Source organism: Pseudogymnoascus destructans (genome assembly GCF_001641265.1).
Source record: "Pseudogymnoascus destructans isolate 20631-21 unplaced genomic scaffold scaffold_2, whole genome shotgun sequence".
NCBI lineage: Eukaryota > Fungi > Ascomycota > Leotiomycetes > Thelebolales > Thelebolaceae > Pseudogymnoascus > Pseudogymnoascus destructans.
Window position 1 is genome coordinate 1,301,865 of NW_020167521.1, and position 15,432 is coordinate 1,317,296.

A 15,432-nucleotide genomic window follows, 5' to 3' on the forward strand; every position below is an offset into this window, starting at 1 on the left:
CCCTTTCCCGACCCGCCCAGCTCCGCGCAGCCTCGTCGGCACCCCGCGCCCCCGAGGATTTGAACTCGACGCCCTCACCCGCCACCCGCGGATAGGCCTATAGGCACGGGCAGGCCGGATGGCGAGCTCGGCGGCGGCCGGCTTCCTGAGCCGGGGCACGAATGGCGGCGGCTCGAACATGCGCGGGCTCGTGCAGTTCATTGCGGACCTGCGGAATGCGCGCGCGCGCGATCTCGAGGAGAAGCGCATCAATAAGGAGCTGGCGAACATCCGGCAGAAGTTCAAGGATGGGAGCCTCAGCGGGTACCACAAGAAGAAGTATGTCTGCAAGCTGCTGTATATCTATATCTTGGGGTGGAATGTGGATTTTGGACATCTCGAGGCGATGAATCTTATCTCGGCGAATAAGTACTCGGAGAAGCAGATTGGGTATCTTGCGATGACGCTGTTTTTGCATGAGGAACATGAGCTGTTGCATTTGGTGGTTAATAGTATACGGAAGGATTTGTTGGACCACAACGAGCTCTTCAACTGCTTGGCTCTGCACGCTATTGCCAATGTGGGAGGGAGGGAGATGGGAGAAGCGCTCAGTGGAGAAGTCCACCGACTGCTGATTTCGCCAGCTTCAAAGTCGTTTGTGAAGAAGAAGGCCGCCCTCACACTGCTCCGGTTGTACCGGAAGCACCCAGATATCGTTCAACCACAGTGGGCGGAGCGCATCATCTCTCTCATGGATGATGCGGATATGGGAGTTGCTCTATCTGTTACTTCACTGGTTATGGCGCTCGCACAGGACAATCCAGACCAGTACAGGGGGTCATATGTCAAGGCTGCGTCACGCCTGAAGAGGATACTTGTCGACAATGAGTATCAGCCTGATTATCTCTATTACAAAGTTCCTTGTCCGTGGATTCAAGTTAAGATGCTGCGTTTGCTACAATATTTCCCTCCTTCAGGTATGTTAATCCCCACTCTCTACCATGCGGAAGTTGACCAATGATCCAGATGATACCCATGTCCGGGAACTCCTCCGAGAGTCCCTCCAAAAGATTCTCAACCTAGCACTGGAGATGCCCAAGAACGTCCAGCAAAACAACGCACAGAATGCTGTCCTTTTCGAAGCGATTAATTTGATCATTCACCTTGACACCGAGCACGCACTAATGAAGCAGATATCCTCTCGGCTAGGGAGGTTCATTCAATCGCGAGAAACGAATATCCGCTACCTCGGCCTCGAAGCCATGACCCATCTTGCCGCACGAGCAGAAACATTGGACCCAATCAAGCAGCACCAGGATATTATTATCGGTTCCCTGAAAGACCGGGATATTAGTGTCAGGAGAAAGGGTCTCGACTTACTCTACAGCATGTGTGATGCCAGCAACGCCCAACCAATCGTAGGCGAGCTGCTCAAGTTCCTACAAAATGCCGACTTCGCCATCCGAGAGGAGATGGTTCTCAAGATTGCGATTCTGACCGAGAAATACGCCACCGACGTGCAGTGGTACGTGGACATCTCGCTGCGCCTGATTGCCATGGCAGGCGACCACGTCAGCGACGAGGTATGGCACCGAGTCATCCAGATCGTCACCAACAACGAAGAGCTCCAGATCTACGCCGCGCAAAACACCCTTCAGTACGTCAATGCCGAGCACTGCCATGAGACGCTCGTCAAGATCGGTGCCTACATCCTCGGCGAATTCGGCCACCTCATCGCCGAAGACAAGAACTGCAGTCCGATCGAGCAGTTCCTCGCTCTCCAAGGCAAGCTCCAAGGATCCTCCTCCAGCACCCGGGCCATCATCCTCTCCTCCTTCATCAAATTCGTCAACCTCTTCCCCGAGATCAAGCCGCAGCTCCTGCAAGTTTTCCGCGTCTACAGCCACACCCTAGACTCCGAGCTCCAGCAACGCGCCTGCGAATACCTCACCATCGCCTGCCTCCCCACCGACGACCTTCTCCGCACAATCTGCGACGAGATGCCCCCCTTCCCCGAGCGCGAATCCGCTCTCCTCTCCCGTCTGCACCAGAAGCACGCCGGTACGAGCGATAAACGCACATGGGTCATTGGTGGGAAAGACGCCAACGCCGATGCGCGCGAGCTCAATTTGGCTAAGAACCCAGGCCTCAAGCGCGCGTTCAGCAACCAGAATGTCCCGCTGGCTGACAAGCCTTCCCCCTCCATCCCCGGCGCAGACGGCTCCCTCGCCAGCCCAACAGGGCTGCACGACCTCGCCGGGCTAGACATGCGGAACCTCGGCCCCGCGGAGCCCAAGACCCTCAAAGCACCCAACCTCGCTAGTGCGGCGCATCTTTCGCCAGACTGGGAAGTCGGATACCAGCGCCTGCTCCTCAAGAACGAAGGCGTGCTGTACGAGGATCGCCAGATCCAAGTTGGCTTCCGCGCCGAGTTCCGCGGCCAGGCGGCGTGCGTGATCCTCTACTTCTCCAACAAGGCATCGAGTGCGATCAGTTCCTTCACCACCACCTTAGATGTCCCAGCAGAGGATAAGGCGAAACTGACATACGACGTTAAAGGATTGCCAGACGCCACCCTAAACGAAGGCGCGCAAGCCCAACAAATGATAATGTTCGAAGCGCGCGCCCCCTTCTCCAAGCCCCCCACGATGCGCATCTCCTACCTCGCCGGTGCCCTGCAAGCACTCACCCTCGCGCTCCCCCTCACCGTCCACAAGTTCATGGAATCCGCCGCGCTGTCGTCTGAGGATTTCTTCAGGCGGTGGAAGCAGATTGGCGGTGCGCCGCGGGAGGCGCAGCTGGTGTTTGGGGTCAAGGGAGTGGGGAGGTTCGATGCAGCGGGGGTGAGGAGGTGCGTGGAGGGGTTCAGGTGGGGGGTGTTGGATGGGGTGGATCCGAATGCGAGGAATATTGTTGGGGCGAGTGTGTTACATACTAGTGAGGTGGGGAAGGTTGGGTGTTTGCTGAGGTTGGAGCCGAATTATGAGACGCAGGTATGTTTGTTTTCTGGGTTTGCATGTCATTACACTCACTTCCCTTCCCCTTCTTACCTATTCCCTCTCCCTATCCCTCACCTGCTCGGGTTGCCCATCTCATTCCTCATTTCCCCTCTGCTTTCTTTTGTTTGTTTGTCATCGGACTCACACTCCGATAATGGCGTGCTCTGCCCTGCTCTGCTCCCTCCCTACCAACTTCCGAGACAATCCAGAACCCGACGACTAACATCCCTCCCCCTAGATGCTCCGCCTAACCATCCGCGCCACCGACGCCTCCGTCCCCTCCCTCCTCCTCGCCCTAATGACCGACCGCCTCTCGAGCGGCACCGCCCAACCCGCCGCGCCGCACCGCGCCGAGACGTCAAGGAGCGAGATGAATGATGCGTTTGCGAATGTGATGATTGAGGGGTAGACTGCCCATCCGGCACTCATTAGCCACCCATCACCCCCACCACCCTCGTGGTGGATGAACTGGTGGGGGGTAGGTGCCATGACCCGTACGGGGGCAGGGAATTAGACTCCCGGTCCCGGGTGTGTGGATAAGTGCGGCATGGTGGGTATTATGATGGGATGGGAGGGGCTAGAAACTCACGATACGATATAGTGCCTGCACTGGATCGGGATCTATGATCTAAGAGGGGTGGGGGGGGACGCGTGGGGGATCTGCGCGCGAGTAGGATGTGGGGGGTTGTTTGGCTGATAAGGCGTGATGAAGGGTGGGGGATGAAGGGTGGGGGATGAAGGGTGGGGGATGAAGGGTGGGGGTGGATGTACACCCTACGATTTTGATTCTGATTGTGATTCCGATATGTCTTTGTTTGGCGTGGGTGTTGAAGTGAAGTGTCACCGGCGCGATGTGAGCGGTTGCGGTGTTTGGATGAATGAATGAGTTGTGGGAGTTGGAATGAGTGAGGTGTGCACTTACCTTTCTTTGCACCATCGTTGTTTCCCCCCCACGCAAAGAAATCGTAGCGTAGAGTACATGCGAGCAGTACGAACACATGCCACACACAGCACCTCCCAACCTACTCACCTACCTTCTCCTGAACGCACCCCCCACAACCCACACTCACATCGTGAACCTCCACCACGCCACTTCCCCCCCAAAATACCCGCCCATTCACCCATCCCACCCCCAAGCGTTCGCTCGGTCCGACCCCCCCCCTCCCTGGGACTTGACATCACAAAACACCACAAACACCACAAAACACTACAAAACATCACGTTGCACACACGTGGCACCGGTAGATTGCATTGCAGCGCACTGCGCTGCATTGCATTGCATTGCATCTTCCCCCTCTAGATCGTGGCATAGAAGGAGGTTGTAGGTGGTGGGTGGTGGTTTGATCGCCGCTGGGGTTGGGAGTTGGGGATTGTCTTTGTGGTGGTGAGTGCGGAATGTCGCGGGAGATATTGAAGGCTGCGTGCGCCTCGGCACAGGATGTTGCTGCTGTGCTCCGGGAACTACCTGTAACTTAGCATGCATGCAAGCTGACCGTTTCCGTTCCCATCGGGAAAATGCCGTGGAACGAACCGGGTGAGAAGTCAGCAAGGATCGGGTCGGGTCACACAACAAACCATTGAGATGCTGCAGCCCGCCGTGCTATGCCCATGGCTCAGCCAGGTAGGGAATGGGACGGACGGACAGACGGCAGGGTTAGGGATTTCGCGGCACCGTAACGGTCGGGCTGTTGCATTTCGGAGAAATTTCAAACGGCCTCACATCCTAGAACAAGCTGCTTCCTCCCTGTTTGCAGCATCCATGCGTGCATAGGCTTCCAAATAACCCTCACGCGCGGCGCACTGTTGGGCACAGCACACAGGGTACAGCAAAGTAGATTTGGTACCCTCCGAACCCGAACGGCACCTACCCCCGTCATCCCCGGCCCAACAACACCGCACTCCCTCCCTCCCTTGCTTCCGTAAAACCACAGTAGAACCAAGAAAGCAGATGATCTAGCTCCATCCCAAAGAACAAAGAACGACTGACGCGCCGGCGGCGATCGACCGACCGGCCGCATATGCCCCCACCCCCCTGCCCCGCAAAAGGGGATACACATACAGCACCAACCCATTAACGGCCGCCGGCTCTAGCCTGAACGGGCACGCTCATCTCCGCGCTGTCGGATCCCGTGTGCGGGATGGGGGGGGCGGCTCCGTGGTGGTGGGTGGGTGGGTGGGTGATGGACGGGCGGTGTTTCAGGATGGGGGAAGAGATTTCTCCAGGGTTGTATGGGGGATTGGCGGCGGCGGTGGTGGTTCGGAGAGTTGGCGGGATGATGGTGTTTTTTTGGTGGTGGTGATGATGGGTGGTGGATGGAATTGGAATGGAGGGATCGACTTTGGGTGGGGGACGAACGAAAGGGAGGGAGGGAAGGGAACGGAAGGAAGGGAGGTGGTTAGGGGGTTGGGGTTTCGGGTGCATGCCGAGTGGTTTGGTTTGTTGATGGGATATTGGGTTCGTGGAAGGGGAAAGTGGGAAGTTAGGAAGTGAATCGCAAGGCCCATCCCGAACGCCTTCAGCGCGCACGTATCGGTGAATATCAGACGAACTGCATTCCAGCGGAGCCCTACGCAGAGCCCTAAGCAAGTGCCGCCAGTCAGTCAGGCAGTCACATGTTAACAAACGCCACATATCGGCTTTGTAAGGAGTTGATGGTGATGGTGAATTGGAAATGGAAATGGGATATGTGACTCGTAGCCCGGGTGGCGTGTCAATGGCCCGCCGGTCAACGACTCGCATCCCTCCCACCACGTCGGTAATGAATCCGAAACCGCGAATCGGGGAGATGGGCAGACGGACTGGCTCAGACAAACAGCGGGCCTGGCTCTGTATGGATTGGCGGCCTTCCCTTCCCTTCCCTTCCCGTGCCGGGGCGCGGGCGCGGGCGCGGGCGGGCGTGCAAAGAAAAAAAACAAAGGCTTGCCGAAAACAGGCGGAAGTGCGGACGATGCTGGCCGGCGCAGGTACGGCGCAGGAAAGAAGCAGCTACAGCTCCCGTGGGCGGCGGAGCACATGTGCAGCCCGGTTGCCTCGTGGCGCCGGGGAAGCTGCAGGAGAGCTTCCGTAGCGCCATCCCGGCGGAAGGCTGGGCGATCGCAGAGTTTGCCGAAAGGGGTTTAGGGTTATTTTGGGAAAAAGGTACGAGAAGGGGGGCGGGTTGCATTATTTTGGATACATACTGTAAGTTATATATGCTGTGGAGTAGGTCGCCGGCGCTTGGATGTTATGTTTGGACGACCAGAGCGAACTCGTGGATGCGCTTTGTCTTAGTGTCAGATCATGGTGGCTGCTTGGCTTAGCCGCACGGCGGCCCGTTTGAACGAGGGCTGGACGAGGCCACGAGTCTGGGTTGGCATTCTGAACTTCCCGTGATACGTGATGCGTGATCCGTGATATAATGCGCCGCGGAGATGCCTCTTGTTTCTGTTTCCGCACCCGTTCCCGCACGTGGAGAGTGAATCAATACTGCTGCTCAACCAGCTCTCTGGCTGGAAGTGAACTGTCGTAGCCCGCCCTGTCTCGGGTCTCCTTTCTCTCGTTCTGCAAAACCGGCTCCGCGAGAGACATCCGTAGTGTAGTGTCTGCTCCAGCGATCAAAGCGATCAGGGCACGACCCACCAGCCCGACAGCCTCACGGCATCATCTGCGACGACGGGGGTTTGAGTGTTCTACCGAGCCCCCCCCCCCCCTCCCCCCTCCCCTGCCCGTCGTGAGATTAGCAGGCTTCCATGCGTCTTCATCACTCATGTCGCGTTGCTTCCATGCATGAGACCCTTCGAAAGAGACCCTCCTCACGCAGAAAGTGTAGTGTACTTTTGTACTGTATGTAGGGTCTATCCATCCTAATACTAGTAGGTCGTAGTCGTAGTCGTAGTCGTAGTCGTTGTCGTAGTTGTTTGTCATAGTCGTAGTCGTAGGGTGCAGCAGTACCACTTTAAGCCGGGGGTGGGCACAGTAGTCTGCTAAGGCAAGGTACCTTGCCTTGGCAAGTTTCAGCGACCGAGATGTCCATTTTGTCGATTCTGTCGATTCTGTCGATTCTGTCGATTCTGTCCATTTTGTCTATTTTGTCGCGTGTTGAGATTGCTTGAGATTGCGTTGAGAGTGTCTGTTCGCCTGTGAGAGTGCGCGTGTTCAGTACAGCGTGTCCAGCATAGTCACAGTCGCCGAAGAGTACCCGCAAAGTGCGCAGTCAGTGCCTTGTTTGGCCCCTTGATGTTTGCTTCTTTCGCCAGGGTAATAATAATAGTCCAATGAATTATGTGATTATATTGTGATTATGTGTGATTAGTTGTGGTTTCTTTGAGTTGGGGAATAAAGTGAGCAGTCAGTGTGTTGAGAAGTCAGAAGCCTCTAGTGCCTGCCCCTTTTGGGATTTCGGAGGGAGAAAAAAGTGATGAGAGGGAAAAAGAAAAGGAGGGCGTGGGATTAACTCGCAATCAGATTGCATTCTTTACCATCTTTACCTTCTTCCCCGTACCGCAGCCCCGGAACCGACCGATCGATCCCACACTGTAAAGTGTAAAGTACATGGCCATTTATGCTTCACCATATACCTCAGCCATCCAACACCGAACCAACCATGCTAACTATAGAAACAGGAACCCCACTACGCCGAAAGTACTCACCAAGGGGCTTTCCCGCGGAGATCGGGAATGCGGGAAGTGGAAAACAGCAAATATGACACCAAAATAAACAAAAAAAAAATCACCCAACTAGCTAACTGTGAGACATTACGACGGCAGCCACAAACCAGGCACAGGCACAGGCACAGGCACAGGCACAGGCACAGGCACAGGCACAGGAACAGGCACAGGAACCACCAACAGGAAAAAAAAGAGGCTATCGATGGGGACAACACGACGCCGCATAGTATGTGTCTATTGCATACGAATCGCATACTACAGATAATGTTCAAAAGTTTTGTGAGTGGATCGAGCATGGGACCCCAGAATTTGTGTGCACACAGCATAAACTCATGTATCGATCACATATAAAACATGAGGCGAGATACACCATCGATTTGCGCGCAGCCCTGTACGTGGCTTTTATAGCCCCCCCACTCACAAAACTTATCAACATATGTACATTACTACAGTAAATAATGTACCCTACTACTACTACTACTTCTACTATTTCTACTATTTCTACTATTTCTACTATTTCTACTATTTCTACTATTTCTACTATTTCTACTATTTCTACTATTTCTACTATTTCTACTATTTCTACTATTTCTACTACTATTTCTACTACTTCTACTACTTCTACTACTTCTACTATTTCTACTACTATTTCTACTACTTCTACTACTTCTACTACTTCTACTACTATTTCTACTACTTCTACTACTTCTACTACTTCTACTACTATTTCTACTACTTCTACTACTATTTCTACTACTTCTACTACTTCTACTACTTCTACTACTATTTCTACTACTTCTACTACTTCTACTACTTCTACTACTTCTACTACTTCTACTACTTCTACTACTTCTACTACTTCTACTACTTCTACTACTTCTACTACTTCTACTACTTCTACTACTTCTACTACTTCTACTTCTACTACTACTACATCTACTACTACTACTACTTCTAAACTACATACATGCTTGGACCTTCTTCCCTATTCCCCTCCCCTTCCACCTCCCCTTCCACCTCCCCTTCTCCTTCTTCTCCTTCCCTTACCCATCTTACCCCATCACCCCCCCACCCCCTGTCCCCTGTCCATCCCCCCTACCCCCTACCCCCTGTCACCATAACCCATACCCATACCCACCCACTCACTCCCATACCCACCCACTCACTCCCATACCCATCACATCCCACATCCCATACTAAAATTGTAAAGTACCACCACACAGTACAAACTAACCAACATGTCCCCATCTCCCCATCCCCCCATCCCCAATCCCCCAACCCAACCCAACCCCAACCCCAACCCCTGGCAACAAATTCAAACTCTCACATCCAACCTATCTCTCCCTCCTCTACTCTCCCCTTTCATATATAACACCTCTGCCACCCCTACGCACACTAATCTCGACTCTTATTTTGTTTTATTTTGCATTCCTCCCCGTGTGCTCTCTCCTCTCCATCCATCTATCTTTCGTCTTTCGCTCTCTCTCTCCATCTCTTATCCTCAAAACTACAGGAAAGACACGAATAAAACTGTAAGCCACGGTGCATACATCCACACGTCAACATCCCAGCAACAATTATTCCTCCTCCAAACCCAACACACCGCACCCAAACACCTCACAACGCACCACTCCCACAAACTCTCTCCCGCTGGGCAAACCAGGCATTCTCGAGGCACAACAGCCCTTGTCACCACACACCTCGCACATCAGAAGAGACAAGACAAGACAAATCCACATATATACCTTCCCACCCGCGCCGCACCAAGCTTCCCACGAACACCCGCCAGCGTCACCGCTCCCAAGTTGCCAACATTACCACCCCTACCTCACCGCCACCCCGAACGCTCCACAGAGGCCCGCGTGAAACACATCAGAGCCCAGCGAAGCCAGTACCAAGCCGTTGCTGAAGTGCCAGCACTCTCCACATCCTGATTCCCCTCTCCCACGGAAGCTCTCCTTTCGTCCAAGCCGCCCTCTTCCTTGTGAGTAGTTTATTAATAACATGCCCTCCCTCTCTCGTTCCTCCTGCACGGAAATAAAAACCACACAAAAACAACAGCTTCCACGAGAAATGCGAAGACGAGCAAAGAAAAAGAGACAAGAAAGATACACGCGATCACAAGCATCAAAAGTCCAATAATATACTTACTTTTGCCTCCTCCACAGTCCACACACAAAATCAACATGATCACCTTAGAGTTCCCCGACTTCAACATGGGCCGCGGCGCCTACGACACAACCGGCGTCGAGAAGCCCCCGAAGCCAAAGCCAAAATAAATCCTCACCACACCCCCGTCATCAGAAAAAAACCCTCTGCTCGAGGGTCACCCGCGCGGATCCAAGGGGATGAAAGGGGCCCGGAACCCTCTTGTCCCTGAGGATCCCGCTAGGCCGAATTTACACCAACGAGCCGTGCCGGTGGCGTGAGCTCGGAGATCGAATTACTTTACCGCCCTCCGCTTTTACCACTTAATATCTACCTTTATACTATAAGCGGAGGGGACTTGATAATACTGTCACATTATATCTGTACCACCAACACCACGACTGCAACGACACTACACAGGCGCACACGCCGCCAGCCAAAAAGCCATACGTCTATACTACACACATCATCATCATCATCACCATCGTTTCTACCACACGACACACAAACTGGCGGCGCGAATACATCACATCAACCGTTTTTTACATCTTTTACATTTCCTTACGTCAAGCAATTTACAAGAAGGGCGGCACTCAAAATGCACAAATCAAAAGTCGGGAATTTCACAGGCGTTTTAATATAGACGGGGGGGGGGTACAATACCGGGAACAAAGGGAAATTGGGAAATTTTGGCTGGATTACTTTTTATAGCGGTTGCGTTTTTTCTATTAGCATGCATCTTTTACATCGTTTTGGCTTTTTTTTCTCTCGCGGGATTTAGCTGGTTTTGGTATTTTCTCTTCGTTGTCTGAGGGGTTTTTATATTCTGTTTGGTCACCAACGTCATCTTGGGGGACTCGGGGGGAGGGAGGGGGTTATCTGCTTTAACAAAATGTCATCATCGGGGCGGTCGGTTGGTGGGCTGGGAAGGCAAAAACTGGAAAGATGGTGTTTGCAGGAGGCAATTGTTTTAAACTCCTTTTTTATCATTTATTACTTTTAACTCGTTTTTTGGATAGATACCCGTCCGCGTTTTCTAGATAGAGAGCCTTTTTTGTACCGTGCTCAGGTCCTTTTTATCTTTCTGGTTTGGTTTTTGGGTTTTTGAGAGACGTTTATTAGAACAGGACATCGACAGCACCGAGACCGCAAGCCGCAAGGATATTGGGTATGGGAGGAGAGAGAGGATATATGGATAATTTTAGAAGATAATTATAGAAGATAATTATAGAAGGATATGGATAATATTGTGATATACGCCCTTTCGCTGTGTCGTGACCCGAACTGCCTTGGCTTTCTGTGAGAACATCCAGCGCATATGTATATCTTGATATAACTTTTGGACCGCATGCCGCATAAACCATTTCCTTGTTCCCATAAGAGCAAATCCTAGCTACATATTTTCGACAATTTTGCGGGTTTTTGACAAGATTATGAATATTGAATCCTTTGTGCGCTGGGCGCGATGAGGGGATTGGTCACTTGAGCGCGTTGGGCATCGTATTGGTTGGGGATGGGATTGGAGACATTTTTAGCATTACATCGCATCGCAGTGCATCGCATCGTGTGCGCATAGTTACCGTAGGAGCGCAGGGTATCATATCATCTCATCTCATTTCATCTCATCTCATCTCATCTCATCTCATCTCATCTCATCTCATCTCATCTCATCTCATCTCATCTCATCTCATCTCATCTCATCTCATCTCATCTCATCTCATCTCATCTCATCTCATCTCATCTCATCTCATCTCATCTCATCTCATCTCATCTCATCTCATCTCATCTCATCTCATCTCATCTCATCTCATCTCATCTCATCTCATCGCATCACATCGCGCATCTGTGGAAGCAACCTCCTCTACTCTACTCAAAGAATTCACGACCTGAATTCACGACCTTTAACCTGTTCCCGAGCCGCGGGGCGAGTGGACATCGCTCTCCCTCGCTTCACGCGGGAGACCTCGGCGGGACCCACCGCGCGCCTGTACGAAAGCGGAGTCGGCGAGCTGAGGCGGCGGGGGCCTGGATGCACGGCGTGAGTCAGGCCGATTCTACGCTGTGCTAGGGTTGGGAATTATGAGAAACGGAGGGAGAAATGCATATCGGAAGGAAAAATCGGGATTTGGATTTGGATAACGGAGAGGGCTGAGACGCGGAATGGCGATGGATGGGGGGATATGGGAATGCAAATGGGAATGGGGAGGCGTTAATTGGTCATATTTTACGTGTCTCTTGTCGTTTGCCGCTGTCTCGGTCGATAGGCTCAGCGCGGATGGGGGCAGATGCGGTTGGACCGGGGGTGGGAGGCGATGTCTCATTCCCATCTGATCTTTATCATATTTTTTGTGCGTGTCGGTTCGGGATGTGGGCTGGATGGGAGGTGTCCACCGTGTGTCGTGGGGGGAGGTGAGATGGAACGCGGAGTGGCGAAGTGGATTGAAGGGTCTGAGGTTGTGCATAGACGCATTGTGGTGAAGTGATGGTGATAGTGATAGTGATAGAAGTGATAGAAGTGATAGAAGTGATAGAAGTGATAGAAGTGATAGAAGTGATGGAAGGTAATTGTGAAACTCGGGAGAAGGTGTATCTTTCCACTCAGACATTCTTCATTCATGCTATCGTCGGGGAATCTTAAGCATGTCCCCCGACAGCTTACGGCGAGTGAATGGGGTCTCATCACTGTGGAATCTCCTCCTCCTCCTCTCTTCAGGGTGATAAACAGGAACCCGTACTTATATTCATCAATATCCATCTGTTCGTCCTCTTTTTTGTGTCAATTTGACCCCTCGAGCTCAGGTCTCAAGAGGTACACACACACCCAGTATTCAAAAGAAAAGAAAGGAGAAGAATCAGAGATGCACAGCGGTATTTATTTGCCAGAGCAGCGGTGCCAAGATCTTAAGCGAGGCTTACCGCCCTGTCAGATCGGGGAAATTGGGATCCGGCGTTGAGCTAGCTGTGTTCTAGCGGTTGACTAGTTGTAAACCACGTGATCATATCAACAATGGTTGCACGTGATATGGATTAGGGCGGTGGTGATGGTGGGGAGGCGGGACTGTGATAGCACGGAATAGCAGGAGCAACCCAGTACCAGCAACAACACTCCTCACCATCCATTCACCTCACCTCACCTCACCTCACCTCACCAACACATCTCACAAACTCCTCACCACCAATACCACACACACACACACAGAAATCCACCCAACCTCGAATCCACCAACAATGTCAATTATCCAATCCCACACGTCCGCCTCCCTCACCGACCACTGGCGAACCATTGACATCGACGCCCTCGACCCCGAATCCTCGCGTAACTTCCCCATCGCCACCCTCGCAGCGCCGCCGAGTGGACCGAGAGCGCTTGATGCCCAGAGTGTGAGGGGGTTGTTGAGGGGAGGGGATGCGGAGGGGGCGCTGAGGGGGGCCGTGGGGTCGGGGGTTGATAAGGTGCGTTTACTTGCTTTTTGGGGGATGAGGGGGAATTGGGGGGGTGGGGGGGGGGGGGGGTGGAGAAAAACGTGTGCTAACAGGGCAAATAGTACGCGCAACTTCAGATCGTCATCGAAGTCCTCCAGTCTATCAAGGCTGCGGACATGACGCCGCTTCTGCGCAGCGTGTATGCCTCTGAGGGCGGATCGGATGTGCTGGATTCACTGATGAAGTACTTGTAAGTCCTACCCACTTCCTCCTCATTCCCTTATGGGTTGGGGCAATTGTTGGCGGGTAGCATCCGAAAAGGGACAGGAGGCTAACGCGGTGAGCAGATACGCAGGCATGGCAGCACCAACGCAGCGACAGGGCGAGAGCAGCGGCGCTGCGATGAGCGTGCTTCTTAGCTGGCATGAGAAGGTTGTTGAGGTTGCGGGATTGGGGTGTGTGGGGAGGGTGATGACGGATCGCAGGACTACCTAGATGGAATGGGCTGCTTTGGGTTGGGAGATATGTGCTTTAAGATCGGGATGAGACGAGACTTGGCGGGTGGGTTCTAGGGGCGCTGTACATGTTGGGTGCTGAGGACGATGGATGCCCGAAGAGAGGTTAGAGACAGAGATTCGAGCTGGGCGTCAATGGAGCAGGTGTCGGAGGTGCATAGACAAAGCAGAACAGACGCCCAAAACCCAATACAAAAACATTGTTCCTACAAAATATCCTACACCCCCCCTCAATTTATACCCCCCCCCCCAAGATATCCTTCATATTCACCTCCCCCGTCCCTCTCTCCAACGGCTTCCTCTGATCCGGACTCTCCTTCCATCCAATAAAGAAGATAACCCTAAACGTCGCCGGCACCCCCTCCTTCCCCGGCTCCCCATACAACTCCTTATAAATCCCACTCGCGGCAGCCAACACCTCGCGCCCTATCCCGCCCATCTCCCGTCCTAGCACCGCATTACTCTCTCCCATCGCCTGCAGGTCTTTCATCAGCGCGAATATGTCGGGGAACTCGACGACGATGTCCTCCACGTCGACTGTCAGGAGTTTGAACCCCGCTTTTGTCAGCAATCCGCCTATATCCCGCACATCAGCCAGGGGAGAGGTATGGGGAGCTACACCCCCGCGACGCTCTTGCGATGCAAGTTGCAAAGCGGTGCGCAACTCGAATAACGTGTCTCCCCCGAACATGGCGGCTAAGATCGGCGCATCGGGTTTCAACGCGCGATTCGCGTGCGCCAGCAGCGCAGGGAGGTCGTTAACCCAGTGTAGCGCGAGGGAGGAGAGGATAGCATCGAAAGTATCCGCTCCGTACGGCAGCGACTCGAGGGTGGGGAGGACGGTGCGGGTTATCGCTAATGGCGAGGGGAGGGGGAGTGCGTCGTCGCGGTGTAAGAGGGTTGGCGAGGTCTCGGCGCAGGTTAAGTGCCCGATGCGCTCGCTTGCGGGGGGTTCGGTGGAGGAGAGCGGCGTGGTGAGGGCGCGGGAGAGGTTGCATGCGTTGGCACCGAGGTCGAGGATGTGTGGGAAGTCGCGGTTGATGTCCTGTTGCGGGGAGTGTTAGCTTGGGTGCGTCCTTACTATTTACTATTTTTTTGGGGGGGAGGGGGGAAGGTGGGGACGAACGAGCAAGCGGTCAGCGAGACGGGTAGCGATCTCGTCGCGCAGGTAGTCGACTTCGCGGCTCTGTTCGGGGTTGGAGGCTGCGCGCTCTTTTTGGAGGTGCTTGACGTGCGAGTTGAAGACCTGGAGGGTTGGTGCGCCGGGGGCTTGGACAGCGTAGGTGCGGGTGCGGGGTGTGAAAGGGGAGGAGGGGCGGATGGAGGGGAAGGAGGGGAAGGAGGAGATGGCCGGCCGGCGGCAGCGGAGGAGGGGGCGGAGGGCGAGGGGTCTCATGCTCGGCGTTGTGGAGTGGACATTTGTGGTTTGGTGGTGCTTTCCGGAGATAATGACGGGGATGGGACACTGGAGCGGAAGATAGTAAGGCCGAGTTCCGGGGGTTTGGCGGTTAGGGACGGGAAGGCCGCTTTTAAGGCTAGGCTTGGCTTGGCATAGGGGACCGAAATAGAGAGGGTTTCACCCTATGTTTGAATTTCACATGCTCTTTCTTGATGCTCCATTCCGCTCGCTGTTCACATCAGAATGAAGATCGAAGTCAAATAATACAGAAGAATAGGAATATAGGAATATAGGAATATAGGAATATAGGAATATAGGATAG

The 15,432-nt window shown here is 53.5% G+C and overlaps 4 protein-coding genes across 4 annotated transcripts; 3 read left to right on the top strand and 1 right to left on the bottom strand.

Annotated features, from left to right (window-relative positions):
• Positions 1-118: 118 nt before the first annotated feature.
• On the top strand, positions 119-3,597 carry VC83_01040 (uncharacterized protein; the record flags this gene model as incomplete). The annotated part of the gene is made up of 3 exons (XM_024464725.1): positions 119-956; positions 1,006-2,972; positions 3,217-3,597. 3 exons carry the CDS (start codon positions 119-121, stop codon positions 3,385-3,387), a joined length of 2,976 nt encoding a protein of 991 aa, XP_024327809.1. The 3' UTR covers positions 3,388-3,597.
• Positions 3,598-7,979: 4,382 nt separating this feature from the next.
• VC83_01041 (uncharacterized protein) lies at positions 7,980-8,583 on the top strand (the record flags this gene model as incomplete). The annotated part of the gene is made up of 2 exons (XM_024464726.1): positions 7,980-8,016; positions 8,078-8,583. 2 exons carry the CDS (start codon positions 7,980-7,982, stop codon positions 8,581-8,583), a joined length of 543 nt encoding a protein of 180 aa, XP_024327810.1.
• A 4,310-nt stretch (positions 8,584-12,893) lies between these two features.
• Positions 12,894-13,691, top strand: VC83_01042 (uncharacterized protein; the record flags this gene model as incomplete). Its single annotated transcript, XM_024464727.1, has 3 exons — positions 12,894-13,226; positions 13,319-13,446; positions 13,544-13,691. Exons 1-3 carry the CDS (start codon positions 13,002-13,004, stop codon positions 13,689-13,691), a joined length of 501 nt encoding a protein of 166 aa, XP_024327807.1. The 5' UTR covers positions 12,894-13,001.
• A 255-nt stretch (positions 13,692-13,946) lies between these two features.
• VC83_01043 (uncharacterized protein) lies at positions 13,947-15,429 on the bottom strand (the record flags this gene model as incomplete). The annotated part of the gene is made up of 2 exons (XM_024464728.1): positions 14,838-15,429; positions 13,947-14,756 (listed from the first exon to the last, which is right to left on the bottom strand). Exons 1-2 carry the CDS (start codon positions 15,105-15,107, stop codon positions 13,947-13,949), a joined length of 1,080 nt encoding a protein of 359 aa, XP_024327808.1. The 5' UTR covers positions 15,108-15,429.
• Positions 15,430-15,432: the final 3 nt, after the last annotated feature.